The sequence below is a fragment of the Apteryx mantelli genome, chromosome 1 (assembly GCF_036417845.1).
Source record: "Apteryx mantelli isolate bAptMan1 chromosome 1, bAptMan1.hap1, whole genome shotgun sequence".
Classification (NCBI taxonomy): Eukaryota; Metazoa; Chordata; class Aves; order Apterygiformes; family Apterygidae; genus Apteryx; species Apteryx mantelli.
The window spans coordinates 57,684,552-57,708,662 of NC_089978.1; the positions used below are offsets into that span (position 1 = coordinate 57,684,552).

The 24,111-nt window shown below is 37.1% G+C and overlaps 1 protein-coding gene across 2 annotated transcripts in view; it reads left to right on the top strand.

Moving 5' to 3' along the window:
- The window catches only part of GPC6 (glypican 6), a 769,191-nt gene that overhangs the window by 166,912 nt on the left and 578,168 nt on the right, over positions 1 to 24,111 (top strand). The window contains exon 1 of one of the 2 annotated variants that reach the window (XM_013951337.2): positions 16,291 to 16,366. The exons of the other annotated variant lie outside the window; for it this stretch is intronic. Within the exon in view, the coding sequence (XP_013806791.1) occupies positions 16,339 to 16,366 (28 nt within the window). The 5' untranslated portion in view covers positions 16,291 to 16,338. Of the gene's footprint in view, positions 1 to 16,290; positions 16,367 to 24,111 lie in introns of those variants that run through there. 2 annotated transcript variants of the gene reach the window in all.

Sequence of the window (24,111 nt, forward strand, 5' to 3'; positions counted from 1 at the left end):
CAGAGGCTTCTAAAATTGCATATTTGCTATCTCCTTGGTCAAAATTATAGGCTTTATGGACTGTAAGTCCTGATAAGCCTATTTATTCATTAAATATATTAATTTCTTTTCTCAAAATTGTCACTTAAGTAGCATTGTACTTTGTGAGTAATCGCTAGAGATTAAGGGCCATCCTGGCCATCACAAAATTATGAGTGACTTCAGTGTACGTAGGATTTACATCAAGTCACTAAGTCTTTCTTTCTGTCAGAAGAAAAGGGCAGATGCAGAAGGAATTCATGGAACGCTACTACGTATTATAAAATGTTGTTGCTAGCAAAACTGTAATCCCGTTGAATGCACAAGAGGGAAAAAACAGCCAAACATTACATTTCTTCTGCATTATCGCCCAAGAAAGTTTAAGTATGGAGGGTGGATTTTTTTTATCTTTTTATCTTTTTTTTATCTTAGAGGTTTTCTGTTTTCAGTGTTTTTTCTGAATGTATTCAGTACATTTTCAAGATTTGGGGGGTTATATTTAAGCCAAAGATTGCGATTAGTCTGTCTGTTGTACTTAGCACTTAAGAGCAAGTAATTTTATTGCCATTCAAATAGAATAGCATCAGAAGCAAGGTTATCATTCTGTAATATTCCTAGAAAATCTATGACCTAACAGAAATACTGACATTAAACTTACTGTAGCAGATAGATCATGAAAACCTGCAGGAAAGATTGTTCTACAGACAGTTTTAAGAAAATTTCTTACTGATAGAAAATATGGGTAAGGGTAAGAACCAACTCAGCCTTAAACAGCAATAATTAAATTCTATAAAAAGGTTATTTTTACAGTTGATATTGTACTTTAATGATTCATATAAAAATCTCAGTTTGGTTTCCAGGAATATGGCTGAAAACATGAAGAGCAGAATTGCAGCTTCCCTAAGATTTCTGTAGTTTTTGTCAGTTTCATAATAAAAGCCAAGGCTATGAGGTTGAACACTGCGCTCCCAGGAAACATCGTATTTTCTGTTTTTATTGTTAAAGTTGTGGTTAGATTTAATACTTTTGAACCTGAGAAATTAATAAATAGCGTGGCCTTGAAATGGTCTGTACAAAGTTCCCCATCTGCCCTGCCGGTGCCCCCGTTACCACTCTTCTAAGGTGCTGTCATCAATGCAAAGACTGATTATGGGACTGGTCCGTGAAACTTGAGGCAGTCAAAGCACCATCAAATGCACTTTTACTTACTCCCTCAAGGTTTAAACTTTTTATCCAGATGCACAAATCCAGTATTCTGACTCTGTGGTTCTTAATTACAATGCCAGGAGACCATTTAGTGGAGGAGACTTGCCTTCCTCATGTCTGGATCCTTCTACAGAAGTTCAGGCTTTATACTGCTTTTTACACAGCCACAGAATTAAATAGCCAGACTGGCTTCCTACACTGAAGACTCTTACAGATGGGTAGATCAAAGAAGAGCTATTCATGCATGAGGAGAACCCTCACAGGACAGTTAAAGATACCAAAAGGTTCTTTTTTGCTGGAAAAAAAAAATAGTGCAAATCTCATATAATTGCATAAGATGAAGCAATCTAAAATGAGAGAAGCTGGTTAATACATACAAGAGGCAAATTATTCAGGACACTATCCACTCACAGAAATGAGCTTGGCTATTTATCCAGTCAAACCAAATATCGTTTTTTTTAACCAATAGCCTCCAAACCATCTCATGAACAGAATCACTCGGCAATGTTTTGGATTGGCACCTATTCTATTTTCCTTACTTTTCTTGTATTATTCTGTACTGAGAAGCAAAAGATAACTATGGAATGGTTACTCTTCGAGACACTTAGCAAGCTGTTTTTTGCTCCTTTTTCTGCTATATTGAGCACTGTACTGATATATAAATAAAAATATAATCCTAGCAAAGCCAGAATGTAAGAAAATGGTAGAAGAACTTATCTCAAATAGACTGTCAAAATGTCCTTTTGGTCTGTAGATTTCAATACTAGATCTTCTTTCTCGTCTTCTTTCTCTGTTCTCTGACATTTAGCTGTTATATTCAATAGCTATCATTAGGACAAAGGTACTATTTCTGAAGAAGAATGAGACTCTTGCTTTCCTATCACCTTAAGATATGGCATTGGCATTATTTATACTTTTATCCAATAAAGAGAAGCTAGCTAGGAAGTGATTCATGTTCTGTCTTTTTAAAGAATGCAGAGGCATATACTCCATTCAAAGAAAAAAAAAAGATTTTTAGGCCTTTTTTTATGTCATGTCTATCCTGTTTATATCATTTTAATGGTTCCTTCAGTTTTTATGGAATGGAGGCTTTACTGACTAGTCAGCCTAAAATACAGTGGTAAATATTATATATGAGCTAAATAACTTGATTGTTATTTTGCCAACTGGGTGTCTGAAAAATATGAAACTCCCCATTGTCATCATCTAAAGAGAAAGCTCATTTAGTCTCTGAAGAAACTAGAGTAGCGCTGCTTTTTGGATTTGTTTGCATTTATCGCCAGAAGAGAATTTAAGAAGTATAAAGAATTCACATCTGGGGAGAAAAAGCAATATTCTAGGAAAAATACTTTGTACTTTGACTGGAAATAGTAGTTCATTTCTTCCATTCTATAAACAGTTTTTTTTGAACTGTCCCCTAGTAATATATAATAAACACTGGGTTGCAGAAGTGGAAATCAGTTCTTAGTTAGAATATATCCCCCACAGTATAGCAGTAATTAATGCTGACTGTTTGTATGTTGTACTTTCTAATCCAAAAACCACTCCTTAAATTGACAAGCTACTTGCAGAGAATAAGGAAATAAAAGAAGCTTCCAAATGCCCATCAACAAGCTTCAGCTCTAATCTGGGAACTGCCATTTTCTAGTGTTTGGCAGCTGTAGCTGCCTGTAGAACAGCAAAGCAAGTAAAAGATTTTCCACCTAACTAAGAGAAGGAGAAGGATATTTGCAGATGCAAGTTAGGTTCAATATATGCAAGAGAACATGTTTTGAAGTCTTTGAAAGTCTCACTGTAAGAATTCATAGTTGTAGTTTCGCAGCATGGGTGAAACTGAACATTTGACATCTATCTACAGAATCAGAAGAATACCTGGCAAATAGTTAGATTTGTAATACGTTGGGCCATTTGCCTTTTTAGGTATCTAAAATTTACATTATGAAGTTTTGTTATAAACAGTGAGGTTGACTGATCTTTTCTTTAAAGAAAACTGCAGTGATTATGTAGTTGTCTTATTCCAGGTGTCCATGGTTCTAAGGAAAACATTAAGTATTACAAAATAAAACCACAGCAGTTTGCAAGACAGCAAATGTGCAGAAGGCTTGAGTTGCTTTGTTGCAAATAAGGAGTATCAGTTAAGCTCATTTCATGATCCAGAACATGCCTTGTGCTGCAGAAGTAAGTACATTTCTGTTGCCTTCACAGTCATGTGCAAGAAAATCAGGAAGAGAGAAAAAGAGAAATGTCTAGAGTTCACATAAATCATTATAGTTCCTTTAAGAAATGAATCACAGCTTTCAAACTGCTGTGTTCTTCAAGGTCATATGTACAAATAATAGTCAAAGTCATGCTATAATCCCTCCCATATGAGGAAAAAGGCAAATTCCAGTCACTTGCTCCTTCAAGCATCAAGTAACATCTTCACTAAGCTTTAATAAATGGACAGAGGTCGGGTGCCATTAACCAGCCGCTTGTTACTTGCAAAGCCAAAGAAACAGAGCGACTGGGGGAATGTTGGCTGGGAATGCTTCATGCCTGGGATGAGGCAAAGCAAAAATCATTGACTAATCTGATTGATTAGTTATCAAAGAAGGTGGGGCCCAATCTTAGAACCTGTGAAGCTATTTTAAACCATTTCAGTTTTCCTTTTGGAGCAGTACAGAGTTTTGGAATGAACTGTGAAAGGCGCAAGGATGGAGATTTTGAAGATTCATACTAAGGGAAAGGTTCCTAGCTTCTTGTATCTTTTAAGGGTTTTGAGATAAGTCAAGGTGAAAAATTACTCTGTGTGTGTGCATGCGTGTGTGTGCATGTCTTGGCAACAGGCATATCTATATTAGCATTTTATATAGGATGAGGAGTATGCTTTTGGAGCAAATGTCCTGATCATCTCCCCTTTCAGGGTTTTCATTTTAATTGTGGAGCAATTTTGTAGTGCACAGTGCAAAGGGTTTTTGGATGAAGCTGGACCAGGTGGGTTTCTGCAAATCCCATGTGCACCACAAGAATGAGCTAGAGTGAGTCTGTAGTAAAAACTCCCCAAAGTTCAGCACAGCTGTTTTGTTCTGCAGATTCTCTCCTGTTGTGATGCACTGCTTGCTAATGTGAACATAACCCATAATGCAGAAACGGAAAGGAACCCAGGAACTGAATTTCTTTGTCCCTCACATATAGAAAGGGACACCATTCCCACCTTTTTCCACCATTTTGAGGTGGAAAGCTGCATCTTTTGGGGGAGTGAAGGTAACAAAGTGATGGTTCATTCCTAGTAACAGATTCTTCGTAGCTGAAACCAGATGAAGTATGTAGATGAAGTCTGCAAGTCAGAGTTCAAGCCAACACAGGAGCTTCAGAACATCTGCGCAGATGCTTAATTTTCTTCAAGGTTGTCATTGTATGTATGGGGATATGATTTATTTTCTTTTCAAATACTGACATTGTTAAATTAATGATCTGAGCAAACTTACCATAATATGTTCTTGTGTGTGTGTGTGTGTACACACACACACACACACACACACACGAACGCACACCAAATGGACTATAGTGTTTGTTTGTAAAGGCCTGTACTGTAATTGCCTTCCTTCAAATGGGTTCTCACAGAAATCTTGCTGAAGGAACTTTTGTTGGTACACTTTTGAAAAAAAATCAATCACTCTTAAACAGCTGTTTCTATGTAAAATACATTAATGCAGTTAATTAGTATTGACCTTTTCCAGTATTCATCATGCCATTGCTTTATTATCCTGAAAGTTCACTTTAAAGGAGGTATAGCTGGTCCTGCAGGGAGAGGCTGAAAGAAATCTCAGTTGGGTTTTATTTTTATGCTAATGTTAGAAAACAGTAAATGGTTTCTGCTGGGCAGCCTTAATTTGCAACATCATTAGAGATATATTTATTTCATGTTATTATAAATTTTATTAGATTATATTATTCATCAGGTGATTACTTGGGTAGAATATGAAAGTTCTTTGTACTGAAATTGCTTAACAGTCATGCTTTAGCCTATTTTTTTGCAGAAAAAACATCTTTATCCAAATAAGCAAAGTAATAACTATCCTTCAGATACCATCACAGTCCATTGCAGGTTTATAATCAGGAATAGTATTAAGGATCTTTGAATGATTCCTTGTTCAAAAGTCTTTGACTAGCTTGCATAAATGGTCATAAGATTATTGTTCTTGCTTGCTAGGTTTCCATGTTTCCTGTTGACACTTTTCTGGAGACCCACAGATCTCCAGAACGCACAGACTTCATCTGCTGCTTTATGAAGAAACTCCAACTAATAATAAATTTAATAAAAGAAGAGCTGGTGTAAATCATAGAACAAACCATTCTCAGTTGATCATTTTTATACTCTTCCTTTTAGTCTTTCCAGATGAAGAAGAGATAGCAGTCTCCTGAGATGTAGTTTCTGTATCTATCTGTACTATCCAAGTTACAAACCTAGGCGCAGAGAAACAGACTTCTAATCAGCATGGCTTCTTATCAACACATTATTTGCTTTCACAGTACCCTGCTATGATTCCTGCTGCATTTGAGGCTTACACCTTGCAAAATCCTACTCCAGATTTCTACAGTTCAGAATTTCTTCCCAGTTCCTGCCCCTATCCTGGTGTTAGTCTGGTGCTTCTTGCTTATCTAGATGATAGCACTACTAGATTTTCCAGTTTAGAAGTTACTACAGTATCTTTCAAAGGCAGATTTAGGTTGCAGTCACTCCAACTCAGCTACCATCTCTGCAGGATTAATACAAATGTTTGATCTTCGTCTATGTGATCATGTAATGAGCTAAATATGTTTACCTCATTTTCATGTTAGTATTAGTACATTTATTTGATAATCTCCAGGTTACCATAAAAATACATCTGTTTTTATAGATGTAAATGGAGACACTGAAATTTCCCCTCTGAAATTTTCAGACAGACTCAAAAAGCAAGATAAGGTGTGCTATTATTTGTTGTGTCAAGTTTTTAATTGTCCAGTCAAGTGCAGGAGACAACACTGTTCTGCCACATCAGTGACTTACATCTCTATAGCAGCAGGACAAACTTTCTTTGAAAGGTAGGACTATCTAACTCATCTTCTGAATAAGACAAAGAGGTAAATAAATATGGGAAATGGGAAGAAATGAATGTATATATAACTCCTAGAGAGCACCAAGAGAAATAGTGTATAAAACCCAATATGTTTCAAAAGGAGCATTGTCACTAAGGAACGCAACCTGGAGCGTCAGCCTTGCAGGGCAGCAGAATTCCTTGAGGTGTCTCGGGGAGCATCTGCAGTAGGTCAGCTGAACACTTTTACAGTTGTCTAGCTTCACAACAGTTTTTTTTTCAGGCTTGAAGTAACTTTGTCTAGTCTGAAACTTGGCATCACAGAAGCCAAGAATGGGACTTTCCCATTCAGAGATAGTAGCATTTAGGAAAGCTCTTTAGCATGAAAGTAATAGTCTACATGAACTCCCAAAGTCCCAAAGGTGCTTACAGTTGTGTGTACTTAAATATAGAAAGAAGACAGACCATTACTAAGTGTATTTTCAAAACTCAACCAGAGTGGGGCCTGACTTTGTTTGGAGTCTGTACGCATTGTTGTTTTGCTGTATAAAACCATTTCTGTCAAAACACATAACAATGAAAGGGGGCAATTTAGGCAGTGGGCATGTAAATACAAAGAGGTATTGAGATGCCTAAGTTCCCCTGAATTATTCTTCCGTGTCTGGTTTAGATTCCAGGAGTAGGCATCCAATAAAGCATAATTAAAGCTCCTAATCTGATTTTGCCACTGCTGTTGTTCTGCTACTGCCATTCATACTGTCAAAGGACAATTACTCTCATTAACCAAACAAAAGTACTGTTTAGGGGAATGCAAATTCAACAGATCTTGCTCAGCACTTGGCCTGTCGTAAAGGTAAGCAATCTTTGACTGTTTGCTAAAACTTTACACTTCCCATGGGCAAGAAGCAGTGAATTTTTAACCAGTGTCATGCTTCTTTCTATACCCGATGATTAATGTGCTGGTAAAAACTTTATGCATGCTTAATCATTCATGGCCAAACATATCTGATTCTGTGCTGCTAAAAGCTTCAGCATTTATAATTAAATGACATCAGCAAAAAGAAACCAGCTAAATCTGGAAGTGGATAGTTTGAAAGCTTAATGATAATGTTTACATCTTCCTCCATATTGCACCATGGCATTTAAGAGGAATTCTTGGTGTTTCTATCATGACAGAAGGAGGGGAGGGATAACAGCAACTCCTTCACAGTGTTTTCTTGGATAGGAAGAAAAAATGTGGGACAATACAAGAGGAGCATAAATATTTTTTACGATAATATATATTGTAAAGTACATATGAAGCCATGGGCATGAATTTTCAGCATGCTAGTTCCACTAAAATACTCAGAAGATGAGTAGGTCTGTGAAGGTGGAAGAGTGGTGCTGGGAACAGTCTTGGGATTCTGTTTTGTCTTCTCAGAACTGTCTTTTATTAGGGTGCTCAACAGAAATAAATGAGAGCAAAAGACACAAGACACTCCTGTCCCTTACCTGCCTCCCTTTCTAAGAGAAGGAAATTGAGTTCTAGTCTCCCAAATCATGAGAGAGGGCTTGGACCTCGTAACTACTGGATAAAAGATGAGACCTAATGCCTCCTTGTTGGGTTTTGTTTTTAATGGCAAAGGCGGGGTATTGCATAGACAGATGGGTATGCATGCTCTTGAGTCACACCTGAACGTGAGCTCAACTCAGAAATAACAGTTAGTGAATTCTGACTAGGTTTAGATTGAACTGTCATTTCTTATAGTGTAAATTCAAGAATATGGCCTCGTAATTTTTCATATTTTTTCCTTTCTATACCTTTCATGATTTCTCATGACTCATCCAATTCAGCGTATCTGAGATTAAAAACAAGTATTTTCTAAAACACATACATGCATATTTAAGGCAAATTAGCTGTGTAACAGATACAAATTGTTTTCCATGAGTATTTGGAAATATACTTTTTGTATTTTTATATAATCCCCCACATAAATAAATAAGTAAATAAATCCACTTTAAAATCTATTTTTGTTTAAATGGTCGTCTTTTTACTTTTTTTTTTTTTTTTTTGATGTTGGGAAGATGTTAAGCAGTAGTTAGAGAATAAATTACAAGATGAAATGCTTCCATTCTGAAATTTTTCTTGTAGTCCTCCAAAGCGGGTGGTTGGTGATAGAATAATGTAATAGATGGATCAGTGGCCTAATTTATTAATTCCCTGAAGCTTGAAAAAGATATCTGAGGGCAAAAGAACATGGAAGCTATCTGAAGCAGTGCAGTATTCAATTATTTATTTGCTTCTCTCCTTAAAGACTGCTTTAGTTCCAGATTTTCCCATTTCTGCTATATAATTAATGGGAAGTATAAAGCATAGCTCAGAGAACCTTGGCCGGATTTGAAAGTATGTGTGCATGTCATTTCTTTGGTTCATCATAGAGGCTACATATGTATTCATATTCAAGCCAGTTTCTGCATGTTTGTTCAGCAAATACATAACATGTTATGTGTTTCACTACATCCCAAAGGTGAAGACACCTATCTTGCTAGACTGAAAACTTCTGAAAAGTAGTTAAAAACAGCTGTATTTGTAAGTGCTTTTTAAGGCCTAACTTTTTTTTTTTTTCACTTACGTAGCACATAGGTAGACCTTGGGAACCTACATATTCCTCTTTATTTACTCACAGAATTCTACAACAGGAACAGAAAACTTCATTCTAAATTACAGAAGTGATGAGGGCATGTTCTTGGAAAGTAAAAGATTTAGGTGCATTCTCATGTTGAGGTGAATATTGAATCCAGACCTTCCATTTAAAGGGTAGACTGTAAGGAGAACCACTACTACCTTTTTCTGCTGTTTACTTGTTTGCTCCTGTTTCCTGGAAAAATTTTAAAAAGTCAACCGATTGCCTAATTTCATGCCTAAAATTATTGTTTCATCATTCAAGTCATTGAGGGGATTCCAAGTTGTTCATCCTGGTGTTTCATAAATCCCTAGATAAATTCCAGATTCCCATCCCTCTTCTGCTGTTGTTACTGGTTAGCTTAGCGTAACCAAGCATTCAATGCATGCCTGAGTCCTAGGCACTCTCAGTTCTCCACCAAGGAAATGCAGAAACAGGAACAGATAGCTACAAGCTCACACTGCCCGTGCTCTCAACCAGTTTGACATCAAACTTTTGACAGTAAAGGTTTCAAAAATCCAGAGTTAGTGAATATGTGCCAAAGTGTATTTAAATGTCAGCCTTCACATAGTTTAGGAGCTTAAGTTTCACTTTTTCATAGCCTGTGAAACTTTGGCTCCTAAATACACAGGGGCTATTGAATGAATCCCTTGACTTGTGCATCCATTCATTTCAGTAGATTGTATTTAGTTGTTTGATTAGAATAAGAGTAAGTCTGAGTGCCAAGCATGATTTTCAAAGTACAGCAAATATTGATTTTCTTTTTTAACGTGATGTTTTGAGACAGATAAATTTGATAAAGAATATTTAGAGCATTATAATTAGATTCCTTCTTCCTATCGTGTATTATTAGCCATAGTGAAGAAATGTGTTTGTATGTGTATATATGAAATTCTAATTGATTTGTATACTCAGAATTCTTCAACAAATATCAAAAAGTAAGTGATATGTGTGAATACAGGCTATCCTTTGTATTTGGATTTCTTACATGGTTTCTAGGTAAGTAGAATCCAGTAAAGATACCCTTTCACTGATGGTGAAATCTTCAGCTGCTGGAAATCGTCTGTTTCCAGCAGCTGAAGACTGGCCGCTCTTGTATGTATTGTTTTCCACCACAAATACTTAAAAATGTAGTCCATATTTTTTGCTCCTGTCTAGAAACCTCTGATATAAAAAATTGTGTCTAAGGAGAAATGCATTTGCTTTCAGTACAGTCCTCTTCCAGGTTTGTTAGACTGATCTGCATAACTGACAAGATTCTCTGTAGGAGACAAATGCTCCATTATAGTTTTAAGCAAGCATTACTCTTTTCCTAAAATTCAAACCCTGTATTACTGTCTGATGTGCTGATTTGAGTCTTTCAACTGGAGAAAAAAATGCAAAATCATACTATTAAGTGTGATAAATATAACGATGTATAGGATTCAGCTCTTGCAAGGATTCTGTACAGAGATTAGCAGAATTATTTTTTTCTCTCTGTCTGGAGCTCATTTAGCACTAGAAACCCCAAAGTAAATACAATTTGCCCTTGAACAGTAGTATAATTTAGGAATGTCAGGCCATTGCTTTAATTTGAAAACTACATGAGCTGTGTGGATAACAGGTTTCTTAATTTGCACACATTATGTAGACCTTTCATGTTGTTTTAATGTTTAGTTTACAGTCAGGTCATGATGTGTGATGCTGGAAACAGGGTGAATGAAAGCACAACCTTCCCCTCCCATTTGTGAGAGAGGTGGAGTCTCCTTCTCTGGAGATATTCAAAATGTGCCTGGATGCAATCCTGTGCAATGTGCTCTAGGTGACCCTGCTTGAGCAGGGGGGTTGGACTAGATGATCTCCAGAGGTCCCTTCCAACCTCAGCGATTCTGTGATTCTGTGAAAAAGTGGGGAGGAGGAGAAGTGTCTTAACAGCTGTCATTGCCAAAGATTATTTAAAAGCTGTAAAAGCCTTCATTTGCCTTCAGGAGTTGTGACATATGGTCAGAAACAGTTTGAAGATTTATTGTCATCTTTGTTGGATGAGATTCAAAGTGTTCTTTAACAAGGATCTTGTTCCTCATCATCCTTGGAAAAATCCTTCAGAAACTGTAAAGCATACAGAAAGCAGACAGAGAATAATGAGCTTTTTTTTTTTTTTAAGAAAGGCAGTAAGTAGAGTTGCGAGATGAAATAAAAGAAATATTCATGGTAAAAGTGCACTTTACTTTTTACTTGCAATCTAATTTTTTACATGATACTATTTCATCATGTTTATCAACAAAAAAATTTTCTTACCCAGTTAATTCAGATTTCAGTTGCAAACTGTGCACACTACACTTCACAGAATGATTCAGGAGCAATTTGGAGGCATGAAGCTCCTCAGTCTGATTACAGCTATCCATTTTGTCTGGACCTCCCCCACCCCATCCTTTAAAAAATAAGGTAATAAGTATAGTTATCAGATGTGGATTTCACGGTTTGAAGGCATGATGGGACCTTTCCACCCCTAAAAGCCCATCAAAACTTATGAGGTCAAGAAAGCGACAGGAAGGTACTGAATGACAGGCTGCTTGATCAACCAAAGTAAAAGGCTTTAGAAAATGGAAGACAATTGCCTGAGCACAGAAATGTTTAAAATCAAAACCAGCCCCACCTGTGTGTCTTAAAATGGTAAAGGACAAATCTTCTCTGACTTCATTTTCCAGGTTGAATCTACATGGAAAAATACTGCGCTTATTCTCCCTCCCACTGACTGCTGCACCCATGGGAATTAAGAATAAAGCCCATCTCTATGAGTATTGAAAGACACATTGATCTCAAAGTATAGGAGGTATCAGTGAGATACGGCAAAGGGCACCTTTTTTACCCCTCTCTAAATTTTGCATGTCAGACTGATTTAAGCTTCAGCCGAATAAAACCCTCCAATTTTAGCAGACTTGACAAGAATTTATTGTGTTCCAGTAAGAAAATAACACAGAAACATACTCTAATCATATATTTAAAGGTAGCTTCACAGTATAAAGTTATGGCGCTTGAACTATGGAATTATAGTTACTTTCAGATTCAATGTCCTTGGTTGTTTCCTGAATAACAATAATATATCACAAAGCTGGGAAATTAATCATCAACATACGTAAAACTTCTCACTATCTCTTAGCTGGGATGAGAGCAGGACTGACACAAGCAGAAGGAGGGCAGGCAGAGGCCACCACGTTAACCTTGGAAACCCTCCTCTGCCTCACTGTGGGAGGAAGGAGAAAGGCACGGGACAAATTTGGGAAAGTTTCATGAATGCAGCATGAACCTCTGAATCGCTACCACTATAGCCTGTTGTGAAGATGATCCAGCAGGAGCGAAAGGCGGAGAAGTCACCTAGATGCACCTTTTCCCAGGCTTCAGAGTACAAGAAACCAAGTAGAAGCACTAAGTGGAAGACAGACTTGGCCAGGGAGCTTTATCACTACCTTAGCTTTATTGCTGTTGCTGCTGTTGTCACTGAAATTTGTTCCTACTTTTGGGAGGAGGAAGAGTACCTGAAAACTCTTTGCACTGTCCTTTTCCACATTTTCATGTTGAATGAAAATTCTACCAATATTAGGTAAAAATAAAACCACTTGTTCCAGCACCTGTCTACCATCAGAAATGAAACAAAACTTTACCTTTGAACAGAAACTATTTCGACAAATCTACTGGAAGATTCTGGCTACATATACGGTAGCAAATTAAACCTATCCAGAACTGTTTTCCAACGAGGCCAGCAGACCTGATCTATCCTATTAAATGATATTTACCTCCAGAGCAATATGACTGCATGCAACATGCCCATAGGAACGGTGGCTGCTATATGCTACTCCAAGCTTCATTTTTGCCACACATGCCACTGCAGGGAGGAAAAACAGGCCGTAATTCCTCTTCTGAAGGGTTCTTTTTCTGAACTTTCTACCTGTTTATTCTTGATTCAGTTGCCACAGAGCTTCATTGTTCCTGACAGGAGCTTTGTTTTCCTGGCCAGCAAGACCTTCCTAAGACTCAGACTGTATTTTTGAGTTTTGATTTGCATAAATTTGCATAACCCCACCAGTACTAGGCCTCGCTTCCATACTTGCGTTATCACTGTGTTACGAACAACACAAATGTACGAAACAGAACTCCCAAAATTGCCTGAGCAGCTCTGAACACCACCTAGCCTGGTGCAAAATGCCCTTTTCTGATTTTTCCAGGGGTTCCAACTGGCAAGTGCTATTCCTAGCATGGGAGTTCCCTGCAGTCTGTGAGGCACGGGTGTTTAAAATAACTAATTGAAAAAGTAACCACCATGTTCTGTGACCCGAGAGAGGGTTTGTTCCTAGCTCCTAGCTCCAAGTCAAGATTCAAATGTGGAAATAAGGAAGGAAAGCATAAAAATGGAGATGTCCACTTCAGAGTAGAAAGGTAGCCAACCTTGATAAGGAGAAAAAAAAAATCCTTTTCTGCCTGCATCTGCATCTTGAATAAGCAAGATGAGCTAACTATCCAAGAATATAGTGAACCAGCCTTGGCCTTTTATGAGAGATGAATAAATTTAGGCCCATATATGGTGCCTTAGAAATTCCTGCAACAGGATATACTTCACAGTATTATTCATCATTTCTGAGATGCCTAACTAAGCTGTAACAATTTTCTGAATCACTTGAGATTTGCTCCTTATTAATGCTAATTTAAATCTTCTTGAAGAGTTGATAGCAAATCTGTCACAAGCAGAAAGTCTCCCTTTCTATATATTTTTTCAAGGAAATTTTATTCTGGGAAGTAAATATTAGTCATTTTGGTTTGATATTTCTGTGATTCACTGAGGTACTGCTCCTTGACATAAATTAACCTTGTTGATACAGTTATACAGCAACTCTCCTGTGGCCTTCCTACTCTTTTTTCAAATACCTGTTTTTATGACTGCAGACCCAAGGCATATATAAAAAGGTACTAATATATTGCTATGAACCTCAAATATACTGGTCCATCGATAGTTATTGTCTCATTAAGTACCCTGTAAAAAGGAGTTTTAAGTATGCACATTAAATGATAGCTAGGAGACCTACATAATGAATGTATAAGTTTATCCTAATCAAATGCTGTTTTCCAGATAGAATTTCTTGATCCCTGGGCTAAGGAGAGCTCAGTGGGGGGTTGATTACAGTGGTACTACTAGTGGGAAAAATAGTTGCTCTCCCTTACGGGAAAGTTTCTGTAGACTTCTAGGTCAAGATAATGAAGCAGTGTTTGGCAGTCTGGGAGACTGCAAATAACAGCTGCTTTTCTTAGAAGTTGGTGTAGATGATTTTGCTGAAATTTGTGAAACATCTGTGAAGTAGTTGCCATTGCTTCTGAGAATTCCAGTAACTAGGACAAATCAAATGTACTTTATCTAAGATATTACATTACAAATGTCAGAATGCATGAGAATAAATAACATTTAATGCAGGCAAAGGAAGAACCATCCCTTCTAAAAGAAATCAGTATATAATAACCACTAATATCAAGCCTATATTCAATTTAATGGGGGACAAAATTTTCAAAGAGCGTACAATGTTATAGGTGCATTCACTTGGCACTCCTAGAACAGGTGCTACAACTAATCTTGCCATTGGTGTGTCATAATACATATTTGGCCCTTGCATTTTTGGGTTTACCCAGTGAGCTGTAACTCTGTAGATACAGAGAAAAGTGGAACTTCTGTATTTGCACAAAAATAGACATTAATTTTACTTGTGTGTGTGTGTTTCAGTGTCCAATACATAGTGTGCACACTTCATAAGAAGATACCATTTCTATTTCCTGATGAGCAGAATAACAGAATCTCTGGATCTTTGTCTTTCACACCAGGGTAATAAGCAAGTTGGAGAAACCTAAATTATACGGATTACAGAATACTAGGACAATCAAGCTTTTGGTTTAGGCCTTAACTGCTATACAGCTGCATAGTATGCTAATGCTTGGTATGTAGTGGGCTACATACCAAGGTCAGGGAAGAATTTATCATTCTCTTACTCCTTTTTCTGTAGCAAAAGTGTATACTTACGTGGTCTCAGATGAGGAAGAAGCAAGCAGATCTGTGTTTGCTTTCTTAGATACTGATTAAAATCTGTGAGGCTGGGTTCTGAAATTATTTTGTGTGTTTTTTGTTGCAAAGGTTTGGCCATTGTGTCTAGTCTATTTTAGCTTCTGTTTAGGGGTAACTTAATGTATTACTCTCAGTGAATCATTTGTTTCCCTTTAAACACTGCCAAAATTTGAAGAATATTTTGTAATGTTAATGAAAAATACTGGTATGCAGTTTTCTATCCTCAGCAAAACTATGGCGTCTACACTGTGGATGAATAAATGTTCATGGCCTATAATGGGATTAGTGCACATGGATCTTTCTAGCATCTTTTATATCAGAGCTCTAGCCTTATCTCTAAGTAATATAAGAAGTCAGTAAAAGTGTGCAGGAAAACAGCATTATGTTCCTAATGTGCAAAAGTGTCAGTGAATGATCTTTCTTACTATTGGTTTCGTTCTGATAGAATCACCCATACCTTTCTCTCATTTTTTATTGCATCATTTTTCATTAAGAACTATTTCTGAGACTTAGCTCTCTAACTTACCCTTTCTAACTGTTACAGCTGGTTTGAGAAGTTTTAACTTTCTTTTGTCTAACTGAATGTTGCAAAATTTGGCCTTTGAGATGTATGTTTCTCTCTTGTATTTCTAATCCTAGGTTTTAGAGAGAAAAAGGCTGATCAAATGAACCCTTCACAGTTATAATGAAGGGCTGCTTTTCAAAAAAGTAGACATAATCTGAAATGAGTAAGAAGAGAAAAAAATCCAGTGGGAAATCTCATAAATACGGTACAAAATATTTGGTTCTAATCCCAGAATTCCTAACTGACCTTTAGGATTGTCATGAATATTCATTTTTGCTTCTGTTTTCCAATCAATAAAAAATTTATAAAACTAAAGACAACAAACAAAAGCCTCAGAGAGGATTTATTTGTCTAAGTGTACATTCATAGTAACATATTTTATACTGTGATGGACTCACGGTCAATGAAGTAACTGAATTTAGAGATAAGAATAAAACAGGAAAAGGTTTGGACTTTGATTTAGTGTTCTTGAAAGTTTTCCTAACACTTCCCCACACATTTCTGAGGGTTTCTTTTCTGCAAAGTGTAGACCATAGGTAATTTTGAAAAATGATATGGCTCTCTCATCATTGGATTTAAATGCTGATAAAGCCAGTGGTAACTCCACATTTGATAGTCTAGCTTACCAAAATTTGAAGATAACCCATGTATATTTTTCTCCTTGGTGCCCAGGAATAACTGTGATGAGCTTTGGAGATACTGAGTTTTGAAGCAAACCCATCTCCTTTCAAAAGTTTGAAAAAAAACCTGATGTGCAGGTCTCTACAGTATATGCAAGGTATGAGTAACCCTGTCAGATTTACTCTTTCAGCATTCAGCAGACTACTTAAGGAAAGAGATATTAATTCATTTTTAATGTTAGGAAAATACAGTCATTAAAAAGCAGATAACATAAAATGCCAGAAATGCTTTTAACATTACATGAAGTGCACTACTTGCCTAAATAGCTTGCTACTTTTGGAGATCTAGATATGCTGAGGTATTAAATATTAAAATAGAGGTTGCTTTTTAAAATGCAGTGTTTCTTATCAGAAAAACAGTTTGAACAAGCAATGCTGTTGTATAATGCATGATGTTGCTAATCAGAGAGTCTTGGAAAATCATTTTTTACACTGTAAGAATGATTAGTGTTTTGAATAAGAAAGATGCTTTCTCTGTTCGTGTTCTCATATATAACATATATAACAGTGCTGTCAAGCTGCATGTGATTATAAATTTACAATACATTCTCAGTCACATGAGGTCCATTCTGGGCTTTTATCGTATTTTTGTATATTTACTGTTTATCAACTCTGTTAGCGGATTATACATAACCTTGACTGGAAAGTGATACTCAAAGGGCAGTTATCAATGTTTCAGTGTTGGTTTAGATAAATATATTGGAGGGGTTCTGCAGGGTCTGCTCTATGTCTGGTATTATTTAATATTCACAGTATTGATTTGGATGAGATAATAAGAACTATGCTTATTAAATTTTCAGATGACACTAAGCTGGTCACTGTTGTACCTGCAACATTAAAAGATAATATTAGAATTCTAATGATTCTGTTACGTTGGAGAAATCACCGGGAAAAAATAGGAATTAATTCAGTAAATATAAATGAAAAATTTTACATTTGGGAGAAAATGCAGGTTAGATACAGGCTGAGGAATGATTGATTAGACAACATGTTAAAGAAAAAATTTCTATTTACAATACATTAGAAATTAAGCATAAGTCATAAATCACATGCTAATGCCAAAAAGCAAAGTATATAATGGGATAGATAAACAGGAGTATTATCTGAAAGATATGTAAAGATACTCAGATACAGGAGTATTTTGTCCAGATTTGGGCACAACTGAGAAAGAGCAATTGTAGATGGTCCAGCCAGAGTAATAAGAATAAGCAGAGGATATAAACTCTGAGGAAAAGTGGAAGAAACTGAAGTTTTGCAGTTAATAAAACATCTTAAACCATGTAAAAGGTAACTATTAAAGAAAAAAAGAAACAGGAAATACTGTGTTCTCCATGTTTACGGCAAAAGAAATGGGTGTTAGACATAATGACAAAAATGTCTAGCATTAAGGCTAGCGAAGCACTAGAATGGATTGTCTAGGGAGAATTCAAGAGCAGGTTAGATAAAAATCTTTCAATAATGGAAAGGACACTGAGGACTGGTAGATGACCTAGAGCTCTGTATTTTATTCTGAGAGAGATTTCCTTGGAGCAAACAGCAGTACTTGTCCAGCCCGGATGCCAATTTTAATCCTGCAAAAAACAGTAAACCAGGTTCTTGCTTCAGGATGGAGCTGGGATTGATTAGAGCTCCCAAACCTAAGAGCTCAGAAATGAATAATATTTTAACTTTGATCTAATTTTTTCATGGTATAAATTACTTTTTGGTGAGAAATAAATGGTGCTGCTGTGGAGGCTTTGGCATGTGACTGTATTTTTATTCAGGTGGACAGAGTAGCACACCTTTTACCTATGTGAGTGTTTCTTTTAAGCAAATCTCCAAGATACTGGAAAATTTTCAGACCAAAAAAGTAGGCATGGGAAGCAGATGGGAATAACATACTTGTTCTTGAGTGCTTAAGGCTATTTGTGAAGGTCTGTTTCATGTTTGGTTGGTTGGTTTGGTTTGTGTCTTGGTGATAGAATGCAACAGTATGGCTTAAGAGCAAGGCCGATAACGTTTTCACTCAACATTACAATTGAAGTAGTCACTATTTTGGGAAAGTGAGAGGCTTCACATTATGCCATATGATAACATGAAGCTGAACAACTTAAGAGGAAGGGACATCAGACTGGAAGGACCTAGATTCAGTTTTTGCCCTTGCCCCTGACTCTAAGCAAATCACTTCATCTCTTTCTTCCTTCCCCCTTGCTCCCATTTGCCTCATGTAAATGAATTCTTTGGCAAGGAGTGCAAGGAATGTTGCTCACTGTGTATTTAATAAAATGGCCACCGCTGTTCCACTGGGGACTTCAAGGCACTATTATCATTTAATAATAACAATATAAGATGAAAAAGGGAAGGTTGTAAATAAGGTTCATATGCACATCACACATCTAGTCTGGTCAGATGCATCAGGCATTGCAGTGGCAGATTAGTACCATTGTAGCCAGAATCTGCTTTGCTGCTTATTCCTTTTGAAATATTAATATTTGTCACTTACTCTGTTATTCACAGCAGCAACAATAAAAGGGATTGAGTAAAAATTTTCGTAATAGTCACTCCAGTAGTCTGCTTATATTCCTTGCATCATCTCCATCCTGCTGTCTTTCATCTCTCCAGTATTATAAAACTCCTTTTCAATATGTATTTTTATTAGGAGACATACTTAATGCTATAAATGTTAACATTTTGTATTGCACATTGTGTGTGATAGCTTGAAGAAGATAGATGTATTATCCCCACACCATGTGCATGCAGGCTTATATTAACTCTACCTCTTGCATGTATTTTTGTTCTCTTTGAGGCAGAAGTTGACTTTAAAGTCTACAATTCATATTAAATGTAAAGTTACCAGTAATCCATTCTTTGCAAGCACAGGAACTGAAATTTTTGACTACCCATGAAAAGAATTAGGTTCCCTGAAACAATTTTTGGGTAACAGAGTTCCCTCAGTGTCAAGTAGAAGAGATCTGAATTATTTCAGCAGACTAATGCCTCCAACCTAATCAGTTTTGCTGATTTAAGTGGCCTATGCTGCAGCCTAATGTGAATCACAGCCAGGATTGTCAGATTCGCCAACATGTAAGACTTTGTGGGAATCAGAAGTACTTTGGATTCCAGTGTGTCCTTTACCAGGACTTTACATGGAAAGCATTAGAGAGAGTGGTGAATGAAGTATTCAAGAAGAAAATCAATGCTTATAAAACTATATGAACCTTTTAGGAAAAAAGGTCTAGTTAGTTGGATCTGAAGTATAGCATAGTATAGATCTGAAGTAAATAAATAGACATCTCTTAGCTTTTTGCACATGTAGTTTTGGGGGAGCTTTCTCCCCTCCCCAAAGAATAAATTCTGACTTCATTGTTGCTTGTAAATTATTCATTCTGTCTTCATTTGTTTAAGAATAGAAATGAGGAATCTTGGTACACGTGGTGGTAGTGACTGGAAAGCCTGAGATCTTCCCTAATGCTTGGTCCAGTGTTTCCTACTGCTAGTACATCAGCACCTGGAGATCGAAAATCTTTTCTAGGCCTAGTTTCTCCTGCAGTCTTCTGTCTGCTCATGATTTCTCATGAAGAAGCTACAGAAGATAGAGAGGTTCTTATGAAGTGAGACTTAGGCTGACTTTTCTGAGTTAAATGAAAAAAGCAATGACTGAAGAAAGCCAGATTTGGCCACGCTTGAGACACTGAGCAGTAGCATTTTCCCTAAATAGGCCCATTGACTCTGAATTCAATAGAAATGTTTCAATGTGGTAATGAATCAACATAGATCATAACCAGACTTCAGAAACTGGCCAGATTTCTTAGCAGGAAATATATTTTTATAATATTGTAATGTTAGTTTTAAGCTTAGGATGCTACTGATGTGAGATTTTTGTAGAATAGACTCACAAAATGCTTTAGTGATTGATAGTTTTAATTATTCTAAAACATTTGAATACATTATTCTTTTTCAGAAAGGTTTTTCAATTACATTTCTCAAGATTAGTGTTTATGTGCTGTGATAGCCATGCACTATAGACTGTTTCAGCTTACTGCTTTTACATTCAGTTCAAATGTCGGTTGTTTGAACGGCCTTTTGTATCTTGTGGTCAATGCTTTAGACTCTAATTTAAGTAACTGAATGTTCAGTGTCCAGGCTTGAGCTCCCAGATTCCCTTTATAGTCAATGAAGAGACACAGATATTTCCAGAGAGCAGTTCATTTCATCCTAAAATAGGTATGTACTTGGGTGAAGCAAATTTCCCTGTAGTGAAGTCTATATTTCTCTGTCATTGTAGGCCTCCTAATACTCAAATTCACACATCTAATTTTTAGACATCTGAAAGTAGGGGAGATATTAATCTCATCTCATTAGGCAATCAGTCTTACAAATATGAAAATATTTCTTTAAAAGTATTATGGGAATTTCAGATGTATTGCTTGATAAATTTCATAAATGGTTGGCTGAATTACCAATGAGATCTGTTTATCACATATCCTGAACTGAGAGCAGCCTGCAATGTTCAACAGCTGAGAAACATTTTGATTTCCTGCTTTAAAGTATCTCAAGTCACTTATTCCCAAGATGATATTGTATGCCTGTGTTGGTGAAAATGATACAGATATTCTTCATAGCCAATTTCAGGAGGTGAGAAATTTATACTTTTGTTTCTTATCAACAAAGGAAGTAGCATTTGATTTTCTGCTGTCTTGCAGCTGGTAGTTATTTACACGTGTGCCAAGAACAAAACTTTAGCAAGTCAAAATAGTTGGATCTATGTAATTCAGATCTGTCAGATCTTGCATACTGGACAGGAGGTCCTTCTCTTCTCTTCTTTGACTCCTATCTCATGCTTCCTTATTACAGCACCTGTATATTTGCCCTACAGTGCTGCAGCCTCTCTGCTGCATGAATCCCTGTGCAAGAAGTGCTGCCAGCTTGCTCTGATCTGTTGACCAATTGCATGTGTGATATGGGGTCAGGAAACAAGTCAAATACTGACAATGTGGTACTGCTGGCAGGGCAGTAGCCTGGTCTTGCTCCAAAGGACCCGATTAGAAGGCATTTTCCCTTTCTAAAGCCTTGTGTGCAGTAATGTAGCTGTCAAGTGATAACATGTAATATAACATTATAACGTGTAATCTGAAGTCTTTGTAACAGTAGAGGAGAAAGCTGAGAAATATGAACATTTGTCTTTATTTCAGAGATGCAAATGGCAACAGAAGCAGCAATAGTCTTGTGACTCAGATCCAACTGATTTTTTGAGGTTTCATAGTGATACTGATATCAAGTAAAACGGAAACAAAATTCATTGATTCTCCAGTAAATAGCACATTCCATGTATCCTGGCATATGTAAGTATCTGTAGGTGGCTAAAAGAGGCAATGTGAGGTATGACAACTGAAGAGAAAAAAAAAAAAAAGAGGAAAGAGAAATGATTACCCCTTAATCCAAAGCAAAACTACTGCCTTATCACTAAGACCTGAAAACAAACTATGAGAAAGACAAATCAGTGAGGCCACTGCCTAACCCTTTCAGGGAATGGAATCTACCAACAAGAAGCTTCTCTTTTCCTGTATGTATTCGGATCAGAAAAAGAAATAAATGGGACATTCAAATAATGGAAGAATCTGCATATTCATCATTTCTACGGAAATGAAATTTGCTATGCGAACATGATCAGAGTTGCATTTCAGTAGCATTGATAAATGAATGTCAAAGCATACATTTTTAGGAGACAATCTGGTTACTTTGGCAACTCAAGCATTATTAGTCACTTCTGATAAGGCATCCTTCTTTCATTACCACCTGTGGCCTTTGTCACTGTTTCCTAGTAACATCAAATTGTTTTGATAGAAAGTAATTAACATATTTAATTGTAACAAGACTATACATAAATTTGATTGTTCTTTATTGTTTTTCTCAAGGTAGCATAACAGAATTGAACAGAAAGCATTGTTTCCTTTTCTTTTCTTTATTCCTAGCCAAACCTGAGAGAATTACACTAAATTACTGAGGCATCTATATACCCGAGCCCATTAAAATAATATAATTAGGTTTAAAGAATGCCAGTTAGGATTGCTGCTTTAGATCAGGGGATATGTGATTAACAAGAGGAAAAAATAGCCTTGAGTTATAATAAGATATAAATGACTACTATGAGAGTGTAGGGAAAGCTGCAACAATTTAGAGATACAGAATTTATTAAAACCCTTCAAAATATTGTTGTGAATGGTTTCTGTTGTGAATTTCCTTGATTTATTTAATCAATTTTAAAGTCCTGATAGTCCTAAGTCAGTTAAAACACTGACTTTCTAAAAGTTTTGTACAAGAAATGTTTTTAGGTTTTATCAAGATGATTACCCATGTTAAGAAACATACACATTCATATGTACATATGTATGTATGTGCTACATATAGTATTTTTCAGGATACAAGATGCTTTTCTTGCTGCTGCTGCTGCACTTAGCATGGCAAAGGAGGCAAGGCAGGGAAGTTGTATTCCTGGTGGCAGCAGCAACTCCCTGAATTCAATTACTGATTACTTTAATATATTATGGAATTGCAGAATGGTCGAAGTCAGGGTACTGTTGGCCTTTTTTGCCATAAGGGCACATTGCTAGCTCATGTTCAACTTTTTGTCCACCAGGACCCCCAGGTTGTTGTCCTCTGAAAACCTGCTCTCCAGCCGGTCAGCCCCTAGCCTATATTGGTGCATGGGTTTATTCTTCCCCAGGTGCAGGACTTCACACTTCCTTTTGTTGAACTTCTTGAGGTTCCCATTGGCCCATTTCTCCAGCCTGTCTAGGCCCCTCCAAATGGCAGCTCAGCCATCTGGTGCACCAACCCCTTCTCCCAGTTTTGTGTCATCTTTAAACTTTCTGAGCATGCATTTGGTCCCATCATCCAGGTCATTAATGAAGATGTTAAACAACATTGACCCCTGGGGGACACTGCTACTGACTGGCCTCCACCTGGACTTGATGCTGCTGATCACAACCCTCTGAGTCTGGCAGTTCAGCCAAGTTTCAGTCCAACTCACTGTCCACTTATCTAGCCCATACTTCATCAGTTTGTCTACAGGGATGTTATGGAAGACAGTGTCAATGCCCTTACAGAAGTAGACACAACATCCGCTGCTCTCCCCTCATCCACCAAGTTAGTAATTTCTTAAATCTATTGGGTTGTTCAGGAATAATTTCCCCTTTGTAAATCCATGCTGGCTACTCCCAATCATCTTCTTGTCCTTCATATTTTTGGAAATGGTATCCAGGATGAGTTGCTTCATCACCTTCCCCGGGGTTGCAGTGAGGCTGACTGGCCTGCAGTTCCCTGGATCCTCCTTCTTGCCCTTTTTGAAGATTGGAGTGACATTTCCTTTCTTCCAGTCCTCAAGAACCTCTCCCAATCACCATGACCTTTCAAAGATGATCAACAATGGCCTCGCAGTGATATTGGCCAGCTCCCTCAGCACTCGTGGGTGCATCCCGTCTGGTCTCATGGACCTCTGTATGTCCACTTTGTTTAAATGTGCCCTAACATGATTCTCCTCCACTGAGAGTAAGTCCTCCTTGCTGTCAACTTTCCCACAGGTCTCAGGGACCTGGTATTGCTGTAGGCCGGTCTTACCAGTATAGTCCAAGGCAAAACAGGCATTGAGTTCTGTGGCCTTTTCCGTGTCCTTTGTCACCAAGTCCCCTGTCCAGTTCAGCAGCCAGCCCACATTTCCCTTCATCTTCCTTTTGCTGCTGATATATATAATATCCTAACATAATGTCATAACATGATATAAGGCCTGATAAGAAAAGGAAGCCCTGAAAATCACTGAGGATAGCAGAAATGGGCATTTTTCTAGCTGTTAGATGCTTGAGCTATG